Source organism: Cervus elaphus, chromosome 18, assembly GCF_910594005.1.
Source record: "Cervus elaphus chromosome 18, mCerEla1.1, whole genome shotgun sequence".
Lineage (NCBI taxonomy): Eukaryota > Metazoa > Chordata > Mammalia > Artiodactyla > Cervidae > Cervus > Cervus elaphus.
This window is the reverse complement of record NC_057832.1, coordinates 22,149,735-22,167,654: the sequence shown is the minus strand read 5'-3', so window position 1 is coordinate 22,167,654 and position 17,920 is coordinate 22,149,735. Positions and strand designations below refer to the sequence as shown.

The following is a 17,920-nucleotide window of genomic DNA, read 5'->3' as shown; positions in this document are numbered from 1 at the left end:
CAAGAAGTATTTCACTTATATTTTATAGGTATATAAAATCTAGTTCAGGATTTTAAAACCCCACATACCTACCATACCTAATAAAATAGTAAAATGTTGAAAATAAAACTAAGCAATATTTAATTCATGACAAAATATCATGATTTGTTTCGGTGCTGAAAACCTCAGGATAGGGAGCCAAATATAGAGGCCACTTATTTCTCCAGGCCTTGGTTAAATCATCTGTTGAGTGGGACTTATAACATTCCTCTTGTAAGTCTGAGGTAAGGAAGCGATAATTTAAGGCTCAAAATGTGCTTGACATAGGGCTGGTCATAGAATTCATCACTGGTATGATTTTACTTTAAAACCTATCCTAGCTCGTAGTCTAGTTGTATGTGATGATAAAGAGATGTCAATGGACAGAAATAAACCATCATTTGGGTCACAGTCTCCTTTCTAAATAGCTAATCACTTAGCTGGAGTGATTGCTAGAGTCCATCAGCAATTTAGAATTGAAAGTGAAATTGAAGTCGCGCAGTCGTGTCCGACTCTTTGCAACCCCATGGACTGCAGCCTCCCAGGCTCCTCTGTCCATAGGATTTTCCAGGCAAGAGTACTGGAGTGGGTTGCCATTTTCTTCTCCAGGGGAATCTTCCCGACTCAGGGATTGAACCCGGGTCTCCTGCATTGCAGGCGGACGCTTTACCCTCTAAGACAACAGGGATTTAAACGTGCTCAAATTGGTAAGTGATACCTTAGGATTTAGAAGGCTAGGAACACAAGAGTTACTCCAACACTTAGCATATTCTGACGCCATTTTGGCATTCAGTTGGGAAAGACATACCCCTAAAAATTTTCTGGTTAAAATTTATAAATCATGGGATACTATACCAGATATCATTTATGAGGGTGATGGGAGAAGAACTGATACAATATTCCCTCCCACCTCAGCGCAGAAAAACAATTGTGTATCCTGGATAGGAAAATTCTTACTTCTATTTACTAGTACAACACATTTTATCAGGTCCTACTAATTTGGAATTCATAGTAATTCAGTAAAGGCTGTGTTTAAAGTTATCTTTACTCTCTATGAAAGAAAGTAATTTCAATAGAAATGAAAATGTAATACAATACATAACTGAGGAGAATGCTTCATGATTTTGAACCCCTTGAGTTTTTCCTGTTGGCATTTTAGCTGTATTAATTGCAGACAACAAATGTGCTAGTTTAAAATTTAAAATGACCTGTCCTAGTGGCTCAGTTGGTAAAGAATCTGCCTGCAATGCAATAGACCTGGGTTCGATCCCTGGGTCGGGAAGATCCCCTGGAGAAGGAAATGGCAACCCACTCCAGTACTCTTGCCTGGAGAATTCCATGGACAGAGGAGCTGGGTAGGTTAGAGTCCATGGGACTGCAAAGAGTTGGACACAACCCTGCGACTTTCACTGTTCCTTTCATATATGAGAAGAAAGTCCAAGTGCCCATTCCTTTGGCCAGGACAGAAGATTCCCTGTCCCTGTTTCCACTTCCCAAGGGCTTTTATAAGGTACTCATATTTGGATTAAGGAGATTTTTACTCTTTATTCTAATTGTAATTGAGTACTTGCATCCAGTCCAAGCAGTCCATGTAAAACTGGAATATCCTTAATGAGCAGAATAATTGTGATGTTCCCTTTCCTTGGGAATCCATCAGTTTAGTTATATACTTATATTACAGTGGACTTGGACCACTAACCACACTAGTGTGTTCTCCGAGGGACTCAGAAATTTTTTGCAAGGTATGGGACTCCCTACAAGCAAAGAGTTGGACACGACTTAGCGACCAAACAACAACAACAACAAATTGAAACATAACCTGGTCTGTGGTTTGAACTGCTTTCTTTTCAAGTCTGGTCTTGGTCCAGTCGACACAGAATATATCCTAACAGGTGATGCTGACGTGTGGGAACCATATTCAGGCAGATACTAATGGAAGACTGCTAGTCGACTGTAGGATTGAAAGTTGACCTGAGGGGTATTTATCTAAGTCAGGGTTGGGAGAGGACGAATATCTGGGTTTAGAAAACCTCCTTTTATAGATGCTTAGATTGCATTAGATAGCAAGAGTGAGGGGAGGAGAAGCAGGGGGGACAGAGGGTGAGATGGTTGGATGGCCTCACAGGCTCACTGGACATGAATTTGAGCAAACTCCAGGAGATAGAGGAGCACAGAGGAGCATGGTGTGCCTGCCACTCATGGGGTCACAAAGAGTCGGACACAACAGAGGAAGTGGACGACAGCAGTGGCCGAAACTCGGGAAACCAGGGCACCAACAGGCAGGCGTTTTCCTTTTGTTCTTGATGGAATGCATGTGGTCACTAGGGTGGGCGTCTGCGGGCATGACCTGTACGTGGCCGTTGCTCCCAGATCAGTGAGGAAAAGCAGTAACAGGAGTTGAGGATCAGGATAACCACGCTCAGTTCTGTCTCCTGCTCTGGGAGATCCAATGGGAAATGAGTCGTGTGAAATCACACAACGTGAAGCTCAAGGAGAGGACGTAGAGTGATTCTCTAAAGCAGGTTTTAGTGCCAGCACTCTGTTGGCCTGCTGTTCCCTTGGCCTCTGGGATGTCCAAATATAGCAGGCACGGGATTTCCCCAAAGTTAGAAAGCTCCGGTGACTCATCTCTGGGAGACCTGGCAAGAGCGCTTGGCTGGGTAGATGGCAGGCAACTTACGCTGCCTGGAGCCGCGGAGGGCGTGGCGGCCGCCAGCCTCTTTAGGAGCCGTGGAAGGTCACAGGCATTAGGGAAAGCCAGGGAGCAGCTCTCCAAGGAGGAGCCTTGATGACAAACAGGAAAAAGTTTTGCATGCTTTTTTTTGACAAGTGGATATAAAAGCACTGAATGAAGTGAATAGATGATAGAATTCTAGCCTACTCAACAAACTATACTTGGTATTATTTATAAATATTATTTATTGCCAAGAAACTGTTCTTCCTGACATTTTTCTGCATGACTGTTTCTCAGTATGGGGGGGGGGGTGGTATGTAACATGATTAAGCTACTGTTTATCTATATAAAACAGGAAACGTATCTGTATAAAACAGGAAACTTATCTACATTAAAGAGAATAAACAGCATATTTTAGAAGATTACAGATGGGCTATACATCAAACAAATCTAACAAAATCATAAGCAGAATAAATTACAGTGTAGGAGAAGAGTGAAGAGCCTTCTGTGATTAGGGTTTTGAAAAACTTAATCTTTAGAGACAGTACATTCCAGAAAACTCTCCTGAAAACTCTAGAGCCAGAATATCTCCTGACTTCAGCTCTGGCATCAAATGTCCTTTAATATTAAAGAGGTTTCATAATAAATGAGGTCATTAAGGTTTCAGTTATTTATTGTATAATTTTAAATTTTTGTTTATTAAACAAGAATGGACAGATAGCACATGAGTTATAATAAGTCAGAAGGGAAAAGACCCTGATGCTGGGAAAGATTGAGGGGCAGGAGGAGAAGGGGACGACAGAGGATGAAATGGTTGGATGACATCACTGACTCAACGGACATAAGTTTGAGCAAGCTCTGGGAGTTCGTGATGGACAGGCAAGCCTGGCGTGCTGCAGTCCATGGGGTCACAGAGTTGGACACAACTGAGTGACTGAACAACAACAACTATACATCATATAGCTATTATTGGGGACTTTAAATCTGTGGACAGTCCAGAAATTTTCACTGCAGAATCCAAATAAGTAACCTGTGCCTATTATTATAATAATTGCTAAAGTTTAGTATTTTCTAAGTTCTTACTGTATATTGGGAGCTCTGGTGAGCACTTTATATACACAGTCTCTTTTAGCTTAGGTAAAAATCATGTGAGGTAAGTTCATATGATCTAAAAATTAGCTTCCTCTTCTGAAAGTATGGAGAAAAATACAAGTGCCTAGTCACTTTCTGATTGTGAGTATTAAATATGGTAATTTACCTGTTTCCCTTAGCTTGACCTACCTCAGAGTATTAAAAGAAAGTAGCTTTTATTATTACAGAAATATTACAAAACAAGAAGAAAGCTATTCTTTGTCTTAATAGAACAGTCAGAATATAGGAAATGGCAGTTTGTAATTCAAGACTAACATTTGAGAAGCTGAAATCAATTATATTTATTTCAAGTTTCTTATATTGAGAGTCTGAATTGGACATTGGGTTGGCTTAAAATATTCTTTTTGGCATCTTTAGAGGGAAATTATTGATGAGACATTGAGGAGGGAAAAAGCTAAGTAAATCTCTAACAATGTGAGATATGGAATTTCATGAGAAATTTTAAATACGATTTCTCTAGAATATCTAATTATGGAGTGATCCAAAGAATGAAATAGTTATGATTTCAAAGTACTTATTGAAAATGCAGTCAATATTTATTTTCATTAAATTTAATGTTTAGCATGCTCTAAAAAGATCAGTAATACTGCAAATTAAAAATACGGTTTTCCATATCATATATAAGCAACCCACAAACAAGTCCAGGTATTTTGTCCTATCTTCTCTGTTCGAAATGATATTGTTCTGTGTCTCAGCTTCCTCCTCTGTTCACATAGAAATAGCACTGCCTAGGATTGTAATGATTAAATTAAACAATGTGAAAAAGATCTGTCAACTTTAAAACACTACAAACACGAAGTATTTTTCTCAGTTCTGGAAATGCTTCTTCTACCTGGGTATGTTGGCCAGGTGAGAAGGCTGGCAGTCACTGGCAAGTTAGAGACAGATATGAGATTTGGTGTTTTTTCCTTTTCTTTCTTTGTTTCTCTTTGCTATAATTGTGAACTACCCTGCTGTCCCTTGGATTTGATTACATCGTAGATAAAATTCTGGGTCAAATGTATGTGGTGTTTTTAGAGATAGCCTCTTACACGGAAAGCCTTTGAAGTCAGGAATAATATTGTTCCCCAAGCCAGGACACGTCAACAAATCTCATCGTTGTTTTATTTCCCTTTCAAAAGACTCCCTAATTAAAGGTGTGCATACCCTTTTCCCACCAAAATTAGACTTCCCGTTACCCTATCAAGCAGAATTCTTCATTAAAAATATGAATGTAGAAGAAATGCTGGCCAGCGAGGTTCTTGGAGACTTCCTGGGGGCCGTGAAAAACGTGTGGCAGCCCGAGCGCCTGAACGCCATAAACATCACGTCAGCCCTCGACCGGGGCGGCCGGGTCCCCCTGCCCATCAACGACATGAAGGAGGGGTAAGTGGGCTTCATCTCGTCGCCCTAAGTGTGGATTTTTAAATGTGGCGATATTATCAAACTTAGTGCAGATGGAAGAGGGCCTGTGGCATTTTTCTTTTTAATAAGCGATAGATATTGCAGAGATGTGAAAAAAAATAGCAATTTTCTGTATTGACAAAGAGGTTACGTTAATGGTCCTTTATATCTGATGTTCCAGGTCCTTTGAAAGCTAATTGTAGATCAGGACTTGCATCATAAATTACAGTGCTAAGGCTTTTTTGTACCTTCTGTAGAGAAGCTGATTATTTAGGGCCCCGAGTTTCAAAGGAAATTGATGCCCCAGTTATCAGCTGCAGGACATACAGATTGCTGTAACTTTATTCTAGGAAACTATTTCTTCGCCTTTAACATTCTTTCCACCATGTGGCGGTGATTGATGGCTGGGGTGGATGTGAAGCCCATTCCTAAAGCCTGGCCTTGTCACTCACAAGCTGGGTAACACTGGGCAAACTGCTGCACCCCTCTGGGCTTCAGCTTTCTCGTCTGCTCCAATGGAAGCGACCTCGGGGTGGTTGTGAGGATTAAAGAGACAAGGCATTTGAAAGGGACTTGTCGATTCTCAAGTCTTACAGATATAGAAAGTGACTTACACCCTTGAAGGGGTTATAAAATACTTACACCTGAGTACAATGACAGATTGAATGCCCACATCGATGGAATTTTGCTCTTTAATTTCGAATCTGCAAGTTGAGGCGGATCTGCTTTTTGTAAAAAACTAAATCCTATAAAAGTACGAGATACAGAATAAATCACATTGTGTGTAACATATCCTTTTCTAACTCCTCCTTTATCCATATTCTTGGTAACATTTATACAGAGGACATCTGGAATTAACCAGAATGTCTGGATTAATAAGAATGAAATTTAAGGGCAACTTCAAAGGAGAACTTTGTTGGAAATAAGGGAAGAAATCCCAAATAGACACAGATAAGGTAGGGCGAGTAGTCAGAAAGGGGATGGAAGCATAAGCAATGACCTGTGAAGTCCAACTTACAAATTTCAGAATTAAGTTGTATCTCGTATGGTAAAATAATGGGTTTTTGAAGTCAGTCAAGCATACCTGCAAGTGTTCAGAGAAAAATAGTTGCTTTATTTCTTGCCCGTCTGCTGGTTGGCTGTCTCTGTGAAAACAGAATTCTGGGCTTAACATTTTACTTCAGAGGTACAATGTGGATCTTTTTCCCAGTGAGTAATTAAGTAGAACCGTAGGAGGAGATGAACAGGAGTATCTCCCCTGAAGACGTTCTCCAAATGTGGAGTCTGTTGAAGAAATGTTGATTGATTTGGCTCTGTTGGGTCTTAGCTGTGCCATCTAGGATCTGTGGTTGCCGTACACAGGCTAGTTGTGGCGCCTGAGCTCAGAATTGGAGTGCACGGACTTAGTTTCTCCATGGCATATGGCATCTTAGTTCTCCCACCAGGGATCAAACCCACGTCCCCTGCATTGCAAGGCAAATTCTTAACCAGTGGACTGCCAGGGAAGTCCCTGGAGTCTTTTCAACCATTTCTTAAAGCAATGTGTTCCACAGTGATTGTTGAAACAATGACCAAAAGATGCTGGAGGAAGCAACAGGGAACCAGTCATTGGTAGAGTTTGCCGATGTCGTGCTTTCTTCTGGACTCACCCCTTCCCTAATCAGTAGTGTAGGCGCCACCCACAGAGGCCCTGTTAGCCACCACTAGACTAAATTAAGGGCCTTCCTGGTGGCTCAGATGGTAAAGAATCTGCCTGCAATGCGGGAGACCTGGGTTCACTCCCTGGGTCTGGAAGATCCCCTGGAGGAAGGCATGGCAACCCACTCCAGCATTCTTGCCTGGAGAATCTCTTTGGACAGGGCAGCCTGGCGGGCTCCAGTCCATGGGGTTGCAAAGAGTTGGACATGACTGGGTGACTAAGCATAGCACAGAGACTAAATTGAGCTAACACCTCTCTAAACCAAACTCGGACTTAAAACAGTACGGTTCAAATATGTCTAGCTTGAGAATTGCCAGTAGAGATTTATTTTAAAAATATACCTAGGTTCCTGGCCTCTGATCCCCCCCTAGAGATTCTGGATCTTTTGAGTCTAGGGCTGGGCCTGAGCATGTGAGTCTAAATTAAGAACAGAATTTTTTGTCCTACAAGTACTTGTTGGAGAATCCAGTCATTAGCTGACTGACCCCCAGCACCTGCTAGCAGGAGGCATGTGTTGTCAGCCCCATGGCATTTATTTGGACCCTGTTGTCTCAGATCCCTTCCCAACTAGAAATGCTTTCCATGAGTTTTAATTTAATGTTAAGCTGTAACCTTTACAAAGTATTCATATGGTAAGTCATTTAAAATAGAATTTCTATAAATTGTACCCAGTGCCAACTTTATTACTCTAGTGTACCTATATGAGCACCAAAGCAGTAAGATCCTACTTGAGTATAATTGCATAAGAAAAATTTTTCCTTGGAAATAATTTTGCATGTTTTCTTTGGTTGTTATGTAATGTCAAGGTAACAAAAATAGTTGTTGTTTTTTTTTTTTACCCTATTTGCCTTAAATTTAGAATAAATTCAGTGCTTAACTCACCTCTTGTGCCTTCCTTCCTTTTCAATGGTGAATATCATGATTCTTAATTCACTTGTTGAACTTTTGGGGGGCTTCCCTGGTGGCTCAGCAGTAAAGAATTCACCTGCAATGCAGGAGATGTGGGTTCAATCCCTGGTCAGGAAGATCCCCTGGAGAAGGAAATGGCAACCGACTTCAGTATTCTTGCCTGAGAAATCCCATGGACAGAGGTGCCTGGTGGGCTGCAGTCCATGGGGTCATAAAAGAATTGGATGTGACTTAGTGACCGAGCAACAACATCATGATTCCTAATCCACTTAGTAAACTTTTTGCCTCTGTACTTTCTTTTGAAAGTAACATGGCCTATAAATGTCGTTAAAAATGAAATACTGGAAAGATCAAGGGTATGGTCAGAGATGCAAAGGAATCACATCACTTTATTTTCTAAAATTTTATTTAAAAATATACTTCAGAAGTATTAAACACCTACTAACTGTATTCTGCTTTATGCTTTGAGTGAGTCTCAGTCCGTGATTTTAAAAAATCTCCTTAAATTGTTTCCTATTATGATGCACGGCAGCCACAATTTACTAACTGAAAATTTTTCCACCTTAGTCAAACTCACAGCAGATGGCCAAGAGGAGCTCTCAGTAGTAGACCCTCGGAGTAAGCCTCCAGCCCTTCCATAGCCCACAATGCCATTAAGTATCAGTCACCAGGAGTCCCTGCTACAGCGCCCAAGCTCCTCGTCCTGCTTGGTGTGCATTTTTCCCCCTCATTTCTGCAGACCTCACTGACAGCTTTTAAACTTCTTCTAAATTTAACAGAAACCAGTGGAAAGATTTCCTTCAGAGTGAATAAGCTCCTGCAAAGGAAAGCTGAACCTCCTGAAAAGATTCCCTTTCACTTTCCAGCCCCATAACCCCAGGGCAACTGTGCTCTCTCTCTGGGTGTGGTCTCAGGGCTGCTTTTGCTCTTGACATTGAGCCAGAGACTAAGGACTCGTGGATGCATTTAGCCTGGGATAAAGCTGGGGGAAAGAGGAGCAGGTTCATATTTCAGTCTGGGCATGGCATAGCTGCCAACTCAGGGTGAGTGATGTGGTGTAAATGGTGGTTATGAAGGGAATGATGGGGTGTGAGGATTAAAGAATATACTCACTTTTCATAAGAGATTGTCAAACCTACCACTGTTTCCTCTGGTTACCAAAGCCTGTGGATCTAGCCTCAATCAGCAACAGAGAATCCTAGTTTATTCTCTAGACAATGTCACGGAGTGCGCCCTCTAATTAATTGTCTGCTTTTTGCCCTGGAAAGGGCTCAGAGAGAAGTCACACTTGGAGAAGAAAATGTAAGTCAGAGGCTGCCAAAGACTCATCTGATGCAAGGCCGTGGTCCTGGGCCAGTCTGTAGTGCTCAATCAGTCCTCATCTTTGGTGGTTTGTGAGATAGTCTTTTATTCTTAAATAATGTGCCTCCTGTATTTTTGATGCAACTATTCTTTCTTTTATGGAATGATGATAAGAGTTGGAATTTTTGAGCTTTTAATAATAAAATTGGAAGCCAATATAAGCCCATTTTTATAAATATAAAAATATGTCAATTAAAAAAATCCATGCAACTCTGTATCTATATGTCTATAACTATATGTCTTTAGTTTCTGTTCTTCTAAGTTCTAGGCATAGATTGATTTTTTTTCTTCCATTGTTTAGCATTTAGTAAATTTTTTTTATAGGGGAATAATGTATTACTCTCTAGGGTATAGTGATTTAAAGAGTACAGTTGAAACATATACATTACCATATGTAAAATAGGCAGCCAGTGGGAATTTGCTGTCTGATGCAGGGAACTCAAAACCAGTGCTCTGTGACAAGCTAGAGGGATGGGATGGCTGATTCATGTTGATGTATGGCAGAAACCATCACTAGATTATAAAGTAATTATCCTCCAATTAAAAATACAATTAAATTTAAAAAATAAAGAGTACAGTCTATGCTCACATCTCTTAGGAACCAGAAAGTAATCAGATAACTAGAAGACAGTGTTGTATGTGTCGTAGTTAAGGTATTCATGGAGATGACTCCTCCCCCACTTCTGGTCCATGTCAGAGGGTTCATAGAGGTGATGAGGTTTAAAATATGAGTGCAAATTAGCCATCCTAAAGGAAACCAGTCCTGAATGTTTACTGGAGGGACTGATGCTGAAGGTGAAACTCCAATACTTTGGCCACCTGATGTGGAGAACTGACTCATTTGAAAAGACCCTGATGCTGGGAAAGATTGAAGGCAGGAGGAGAAGGGGACAACAGAGGATGAGATGGTTGGGTGGCATCACCGACTCAATGGACATGAGTTTGAGTAAGTTCTGGGAGTTTATGATGGACAGGGAGGCCTGGCGTGCTGCAGTCCATGGGGTCGCCGAGAGTCAGACATGACTGAGCGACTGAGCTGAACTGAAATGAACAAATTAGCCAGCTCAAAAAATGATAAAGGGAGAATTTGGGCAGAGGGAGTAGCTTGAACAAGAGCCATCAGGTAGGAAGAAGCCCGGTGGATTTGGAAAGCTGCTTTGTGTGTGCAAATGGGGGACAGGGACCAACAAGTAACAAGGACCAAAAAGGCAAAGACCAGGCCATGTGAAGACCTCATACTCCAGGAAGAATTGTTTGAATTTGATCTCGTGTAGCACTAGGGACCTTGCAAACAATCATGTATGTTAACATTTTCATTTTAGCAAGTTAGCCTGCTGAGCCCCACTGCACTGCACGAGCTAGAAGAGTAGATGGAACCCAAATGCCTCCTTTCTTGAAGCAAGAAAGTCCTCCCATAGAATCCCCCAGAAAGGTCTGAGTCTTGGGTGCCAGTTGATAAGATCATTCTTCCCTTCTTCAGTAAAGAGGAGTAACAAACAGTAGTAGAAGTAGAGTCTAGAAATGACCTTTATTTTTTTTATTTTTTATTTTTTTTTAATTTTTTTATTAGTTGGAGGCTAATTACTTCACAACATTTCAGTGGGTTTTGTCATACATTGATATGAATCAGCCATAGATTTACACTTATTCCACCTTTATTTTTTATTCTGAATTAGATGCTTTATTTAGTCTTACGTCTTCTTTGTTTTTCATCTTATTTTTTAATTGATTGATATGTACAGAACAGAGGAGTGGGGTCAAGGACAGAGGCAAGAATCAAAATGCATTTTAAGAGCTCAGGAGTTCCCAGGCAGCATGTAACGTACCTGGACACTTTCTCCTCTAAACCATCCTCTGTCTCTTATGTACATAAAATCGTGAATAAAATACATTCATCACTTGGACGACTAAGTGAAAAATATAATCATTGGATCTGTTTATCCGACTATTGCTGGAAAAACAGGAGAGTTTTGACATAATATTTTTTACCTGTAACATGGTTCTCCACTTTGTATGTGTAAAGACCATAGTAAATGGGTTTTACCTCAAGAGAAATTGACTTGTTCAAATTGGAAGAAAAAAATTCTTCACAGGAGCAAGTTTTATTTAGACTACTCAATTCCTAAGATTATGAGTCACCGTGTTTTGTTAACATTTGCTTGAGAGCCTTGTACTTGATAATACACTGCCGTGCCATCTGTTTACATATGTTTGAAAGTTTGAAAGCATGGCTAAGATCATAAATGTAAAGATCATCCTCATTTCTCTTCATAAACATTTTGAATTTCTGCTTATTAAAAAGCTAGCCTGTCAAAATAGCTGTAAATCAAAAACTGCATATCAAAGATCTAGGAAAAGAGCAGATTATGAAAAATTTATTTCAGCATGTATAGCATGAAATTATAATTATTATACATGGCCTCATACAAATTTATCTTTTAAAAAGCCAAGATGTTAAAACTTACTGGCTGTACAAAAAAAAACCAATAAATACCTATTTTTTAACCCAAAAGTCTAATCCAGTATCTACTTCTCTTGAGTAGTCTGTTTGCAATTTTTAAATTAACATGTTTATTTTTCCAGTTTTGTTATAATTGATGATATAACATTGGATAAATTTAAGGTGCATAGCATGAAGATTTGGTATAAGTATATGTTATGAAGTGATCACCACAATAACTTCAGATAACATCCATTACCTCACAATTAGTTTTTATTTTCTTGTGATGAGAACTTGTAAGAACTACTTTCTTACTTTCAAATATACAAATGCTTCTATGTCTAAACCGGTATCATCCATGCTACAAGTAGACTCCCTGAGGACAGGGGGAGAGACTGAATTCCAGGCGAATAGTCAAGGGGCTGTTGCTTCACTCCCTGTGACTAGAACTGGGATGTTGGCTACGGGAAGGAGCAGGGTGGACAGGTGTGTGTGAGAGTCTTTCAGGGTAAATGTCAGAGACAGATGATAGGGAAAAGGACAGGAGTCAGTGATGCTGGGGCTTGAGCACCTGCCCTTGCCAATCACTGAGAGAGAAGATGGAAGGGGCAACAGGTGGAGGTGGGATGGGGTGATGATGAGCTCAGTTCGGAACATAGTAAGTTTGTGAAGCTGCTGGATCATCCAAGTGGAGATGAAAGTAATTTGGCAGTATGTGTCAACTGTCATAAAAATGTTTCCACTTCTAGGCATCTCTTTTAAGATAGTAATGTTAAAGAATGTGCACAGAGATCATCTTTACAGTATTATTTATAACATCAAAACGTTAGAAGAAACTTATGTGGCCAACTCTGAAATAATTATGAATAAACCATGTGCACTTAAAAATTATATTCCTATAAAAAAAGTAATTACAAAGACTATAAAATATGGAAAATGCTTATGATGCATTAAATGAAAAAGTGGGATACAAAATTATATTTTGAAGATGATTGCAATTAGGTTAAAATATATGCACTTGAAAAGTATTCTGCAAGGTACATTGGAAAATGAAAATCATGATCTTGGTAATAGAAATTAATTGTTTTTATATCCCAAGTTTTATGTAATGTTTTTATATTGCTTTTATAATTTGAGGGAAAAAAATAAAACACTTCAGAGCACCCAAAACTTATGCTTATGCCTATTTATGTTATCTTGAAGTGAATTAATTTAAAATCTTACTAATTATAAATGCAAATCAATGTTATGTAAAAGCAAGATGACTTTTAACAATTTTTGAAATATTTAATTTCTGTATTTACAAATATATTTCACAGTTATCAAGGAAAAATATGGTCTTTGCAAGGCAGTTAATAAGGGGATAGAAATTGGCTTTATATGAAGCTTAAAAGTAACAAGTTGTTCTAAATGGAATATATTTCTCTCTTAAAATTTTTATTGCAGAGTAGTTGATTTACAATGTTGTATTAGTTTCAAGTATGCAGCAAAGTGAATCAGTTATACATATATGTATATCTGCTCTTTTTCAGATTCTTGTTCTACATAGGTCATTACAGAGTATTAAGTAGAGTGTCCTGTTCTATGCAGTAGATCCTTATTTGTTATCTATTTTTTATGTAGTAATGTGTATATGTCAATTCCAATCTCCCAGTTTATGCCTTCTCCCACCCTCCACCCTTTACCTTCCCACCAGTAACTATGAGTTTGTTTTCTACATCTGTAACTTTATTTCTGTTTTATTAGTAAGTTTATCTGTACTATTTTTTAGAGTCTGTTATAAGTGATACCATATGATGTTCGTCTTTCTCTGTCTGACTTCAGTCAAGTTTGACGATCTCTAGGGCCACCCATGCTGCAGCAGATATTATTTTGTTCTTTTTTATGAAGGAGCAATATTCCTGTAAATAGAATGTATTTCTACTCACTAATCATGTGAATTCTTTACCAGTGGTTTCTTACATCTACTTTTTCTGAACTCTTTCTGAAATTTTTAACTTAACATAAAGTGCAACCAGCTGAATCTGTGTAATTGTGCTCTGGGACACAGCTGTTAATTAAGGGTGTGGCTTCATAGTAACTTTGAATTTTTGTGCCATGCTTTTACTTCACTTCATTAAAAAACAGCTTTATTGAGATATATTTTACATATTATACAATTCACCTATTTAAAGTATATATAACTCAGTGTATTTTAGTTTATTAACAAAGTACAATTATTACCACAGTCAGTTTTAGAGCATTTTTATCCTTCTAACACTCCCTTCTCACACCCATTAGCAGTCACCACCACTACAACCCCTGACTCTAGGCAACCGCAATTTACTTACTTGCTGTCTCTATGAATTTGCCTATTCTGGACATTTCATATCAATGGAATCATATAATATGCGGTCCTTTGGGACCAAAGTCTTTCACTTAGCATATTGTTTTCAAGGGTCATCCATGTTGTAGTATGTACAGTACTTCATTGCTTTTTATGGCTGAGTAATATTATATGGATATTTTACTTTTTATCCATTTGATGGTTGATGAGTACTTGAATTTTTTCTACTTATTGACTATTATGAAGAATGTTGCTATGAACTTTTATGTACAAGGTTTTTGATAGATGTATTTAAATTTCTCTTAGGGTATGTACTTAGGAATGAAATGGCTACATCATATAGTAACTCTGTATTTAATCTTTTGAGGAACTGCCAGGGTGTTTTCCAAAGTGGTTGCACCATTTTACATTCCCACCAGTAGAGTAGAAGAGCTCTAATTTCTCTACATCCTGGGCAGCACTTCCTGTTGTCTGTATTTTTCATTATAGCCATTCTAATGGATGTAAAGTGGTATCTCATTGTGGTTTTGATGTCTCTTTTGCTGATGATAATGATGTTGAACATTGTTTCATGCACTTATTGGACATTTGTATATCTTCTTTGGAGACATATATATTCAGATCCTTTGTCATTTTAAAATTGGGTTATTTGTCATTTTGTTATGGAGTTGTTAGAGTCTTCTATATGTTATAGGTGTAAGTCCTTTATTAGATGTATGATTTGTAAATATTTTCTTTCATTCTGTGGGTTGCCTTTTCACTTTTTTGATGATGCCCTTTGAAGCACAAAGTTTTAAATTTTGATAAAATACAGTTTATTTTTTTCCTGTGGTTGCTGGAACTTTCTGTGTCATAACTAAGAAACTACTGTCTAATCCAAGGCCATTAAAATTTGTTCCTGCTTTCTTCTCAGAGTTTAATTGTTTTGGCCCTTACATTAAGCTTTTGATTTTTTTTTTTGAGTCAGTTTTTTATATGGTGTGAGGTAGGGGTCCAGTTTATTGCTTTTGCATGTCGATATCCAGCTGTTCTAAAGTACCATTGTAAAGACTGTTCTTTCCCTCGTTGAATTGTCTTGGCACCGGTGACAAAATCAATTTGCTAAAGATTTTATTTTTGGACTCTGAATTCTAGTCCATTGATTTACGTGCCAAGCCTTATGATAGTACCACATTCTCCTTATTCCTATTGCTTTGTAGTAAGTTTTGAAGTTGGTAATTGTGGGTCTTCCAACTGTGTTTTTCTTTTTTCAAGAATTTTGTGTGGGTCACTTGAATTTTCATATGAATTTTAGGATCAGTTTGTCAATTTCTGTAAAAAAGATGGCAGGAATTTTGATGGGTTTATTCCATTTATAAATAATTATGGCACTGTCATTAAGAAAAGAAATAGTATTTATTTAGAATAATTTTCTGGTTTTCCCTTTTCTTTTGAAAAGACCTTTGAAATTCCTAGCTGCTCAAGCTGCTCCAAGATTAAACACTATTATCTCTGTCTTCTCTTTTATTATGAAACTCTTATTAGTCAATTGAGTTCCCCTAGTTGCCAAGATACATATCAAGAAAATAAATTTTGTTTGCCTAATTTGTGTTTACCAAACAGTAGTTTTTTGTCTTACATTAGCTTCTTAGATAAAGATTTAGAGACCTTGTATGAGGAACCTAAGCAGGGGGTCTGTGCAGTAGAAAAGCCTGAAACTGTTAGAAAGAATAGATCTGCCTGCAGTTCCACACCTCAGGATATAGTCTCACAATCTTATTAAAATGAAATTAGATGAAGAATTATTACTGATAATTATCTTAGTGATAATATTATTTAAACAATTTAAGAATATTTTGAATGGAGTCTATCAAACCTAATCAAATATGATACAGGGTGAAAAAATTTTTAGAAAGTAACAGAGTCAAGAGAGTGTCTGTACACCAAAGCACCCAGTAAATATTGGTTGAATAAAGGAAAGAATGAAAAGAAGCCCCTACATGAATCACTGCTTTTAAAGCCCAGGCCCCTACCTTAGGGATGATTCTAGATAATCCCTCAATTCAAAAGGATAAATCCTGCTTTCAGGGTAGATTTATTTCAGTGTTTCCAATTTTCTTAAAGGATAACCCAAGAGTTTCACATTTTTGCAGCGTTTATGTCATGGTTGGTGCCGACGTCCCATTTTCTTCTTGTTTACGAGAAGTTGAAAATCCACAGAATCAATTGAGATGCAGTCAAGAAATGGAGCCTGTAATAACATGTGACAAAAAATTCCGTACTCAATTTTACATTGACTGGTGCAAAATCTCATTGGTGAGTTTCTATTTTGTTTTTACAACTGTAACTAGAAGTGATGTGGCCGAATATAGCATTTGACTAAAACCTGAACTGCTTTTAGGAACATATCCCGGGTTTCCTTTGTTAACTGCAGTTGACTTCCCTTGACTTTTAAGGGTTTGGTGAGACCGTTGACAGTGCATGCATTTAAGAAATTGTATCTCCACTTTTGTACTCAGTCTACTCTTGATTACTTGCTGGGGCCGGATTAGCTTGGCAGGTGGTCTGAACGATCCCCCGGACATCCAGGTGGCTACTAAGTCAAGTTTTGGAGTCAGTGTAACATGGACAGGAAGCCTCAAATATGCTGCCTTGTCCCACTTTGGAAGGCAAGACTGGAGTGCAATGATAAATCTGAAAATAAAGCAAAATTGTGCTATGATTCGGTGTCCTGGAAACTCATTGTCGGGAAAGATGAAGGAATAAAAGGAAAAGAAGAGGAAAGTTAGAATCTTACCCAGAGCCCCTTAAATATTAATTTTTTTTTCCGAATCATTTTTTTTTCTGAATCATTTTTTATTTAGCATGCTCAAAGACTTAGGAACATATGAGTAAGATTTCATATGTATGTCAGATACATATGATATTGTACATATAATTTCTGTTATATTTTTGATCCTCCTTTCTGGAAGTTAGTTTACTTCTCTAGTGACCATTAGATTTAACTTCAGTCCACTCTTAATGATTGGTGGTGAGTTAGGTCTAAGTTTAAAGTTGACATCTGAACAAAGTTATTGACACATAAACACAACTGTCGCTTGATGTCTTAGAAAACCAGCTGCAGGCGCCTTTCCCAGACGCAGGGCGCGAGAACACCCTGCTCACACTGAAGCACTTAGCACCCGTGGCCCTACGCCCCAGACTCCTCTTTCCAGGTCACATGTGCCTTAGAAAAATAATGCTCTTTCTCGGTTTTCTCAAATTCAGTAGAAGTATTCAGATGCTGTGTGGTTTATGTGTTCTATTCGATGAATGTTGAATTTACAAAGCTCAATATTTTGGCCATGTGCTAATCATAGAAGGGCACAACAGATGGAGTGGCTACAGTCGTACCTTAAATAGATGCCTCTCACCAGAGCAGTAGACAGACAGCCCTGGTGATGCCGTTTTACCTGTACTTGAGCTGTACACTGTTCATGTTTAGGAAAATTATCTAATTTCTAAAGGTTTAAAAGTGACATGCTTTGAAGACTGCATTTTCTGTGGCGAGACTGCATAAAAAGAAAGGTTGGGAATTTTTGTTTTTTCCTTTTGCATGTATGTATGTATAGGTTACATCTTACCACAGAAGATTTCAGGATGCTTACATAAGAGTCAGATAATAAGCATAATAGAGCAAATATAAAAGAACTGGAAAATCAGGACCTGCACTTTACCAAAACATAAAGCCTAAGGTCAAGTTTGATAATAAGCCTCCTAATGTCCCTGGTAAAATGAGGAAGTTAATTTGTTATTTAGTTCTCATTCTTAAAGGAGGCAGAGCATCAATTCCTTGGCAGAAGATAAAGTTTTTATTAGCACTGTATCGTTAGCAAAATTCTTCAAGTGGTGTTTAAGGGCGAGAATAATACTGAAAAATGCTGCAGATAATTCTCCCAACATTTTTTAGGGCAGGGGACAAATGTAGTAACACATTTC

General features: G+C 38.4%; 1 protein-coding gene across 5 annotated transcripts in view; it reads left to right on the top strand.

Moving 5' to 3' along the window:
• SGCE (sarcoglycan epsilon) overlaps positions 1 to 17,920 on the top strand; it is a 71,416-nt gene that overhangs the window by 35,862 nt on the left and 17,634 nt on the right. For all 5 annotated transcript variants that reach the window (XM_043871931.1, XM_043871932.1, XM_043871933.1 and 2 more), the window contains 2 exons: positions 5,011 to 5,209; positions 16,096 to 16,258. In XM_043871931.1, coding sequence (XP_043727866.1) covers positions 5,011 to 5,209; positions 16,096 to 16,258 — 362 coding nt within the window. The remainder of the gene's footprint in view (positions 1 to 5,010; positions 5,210 to 16,095; positions 16,259 to 17,920) is intronic.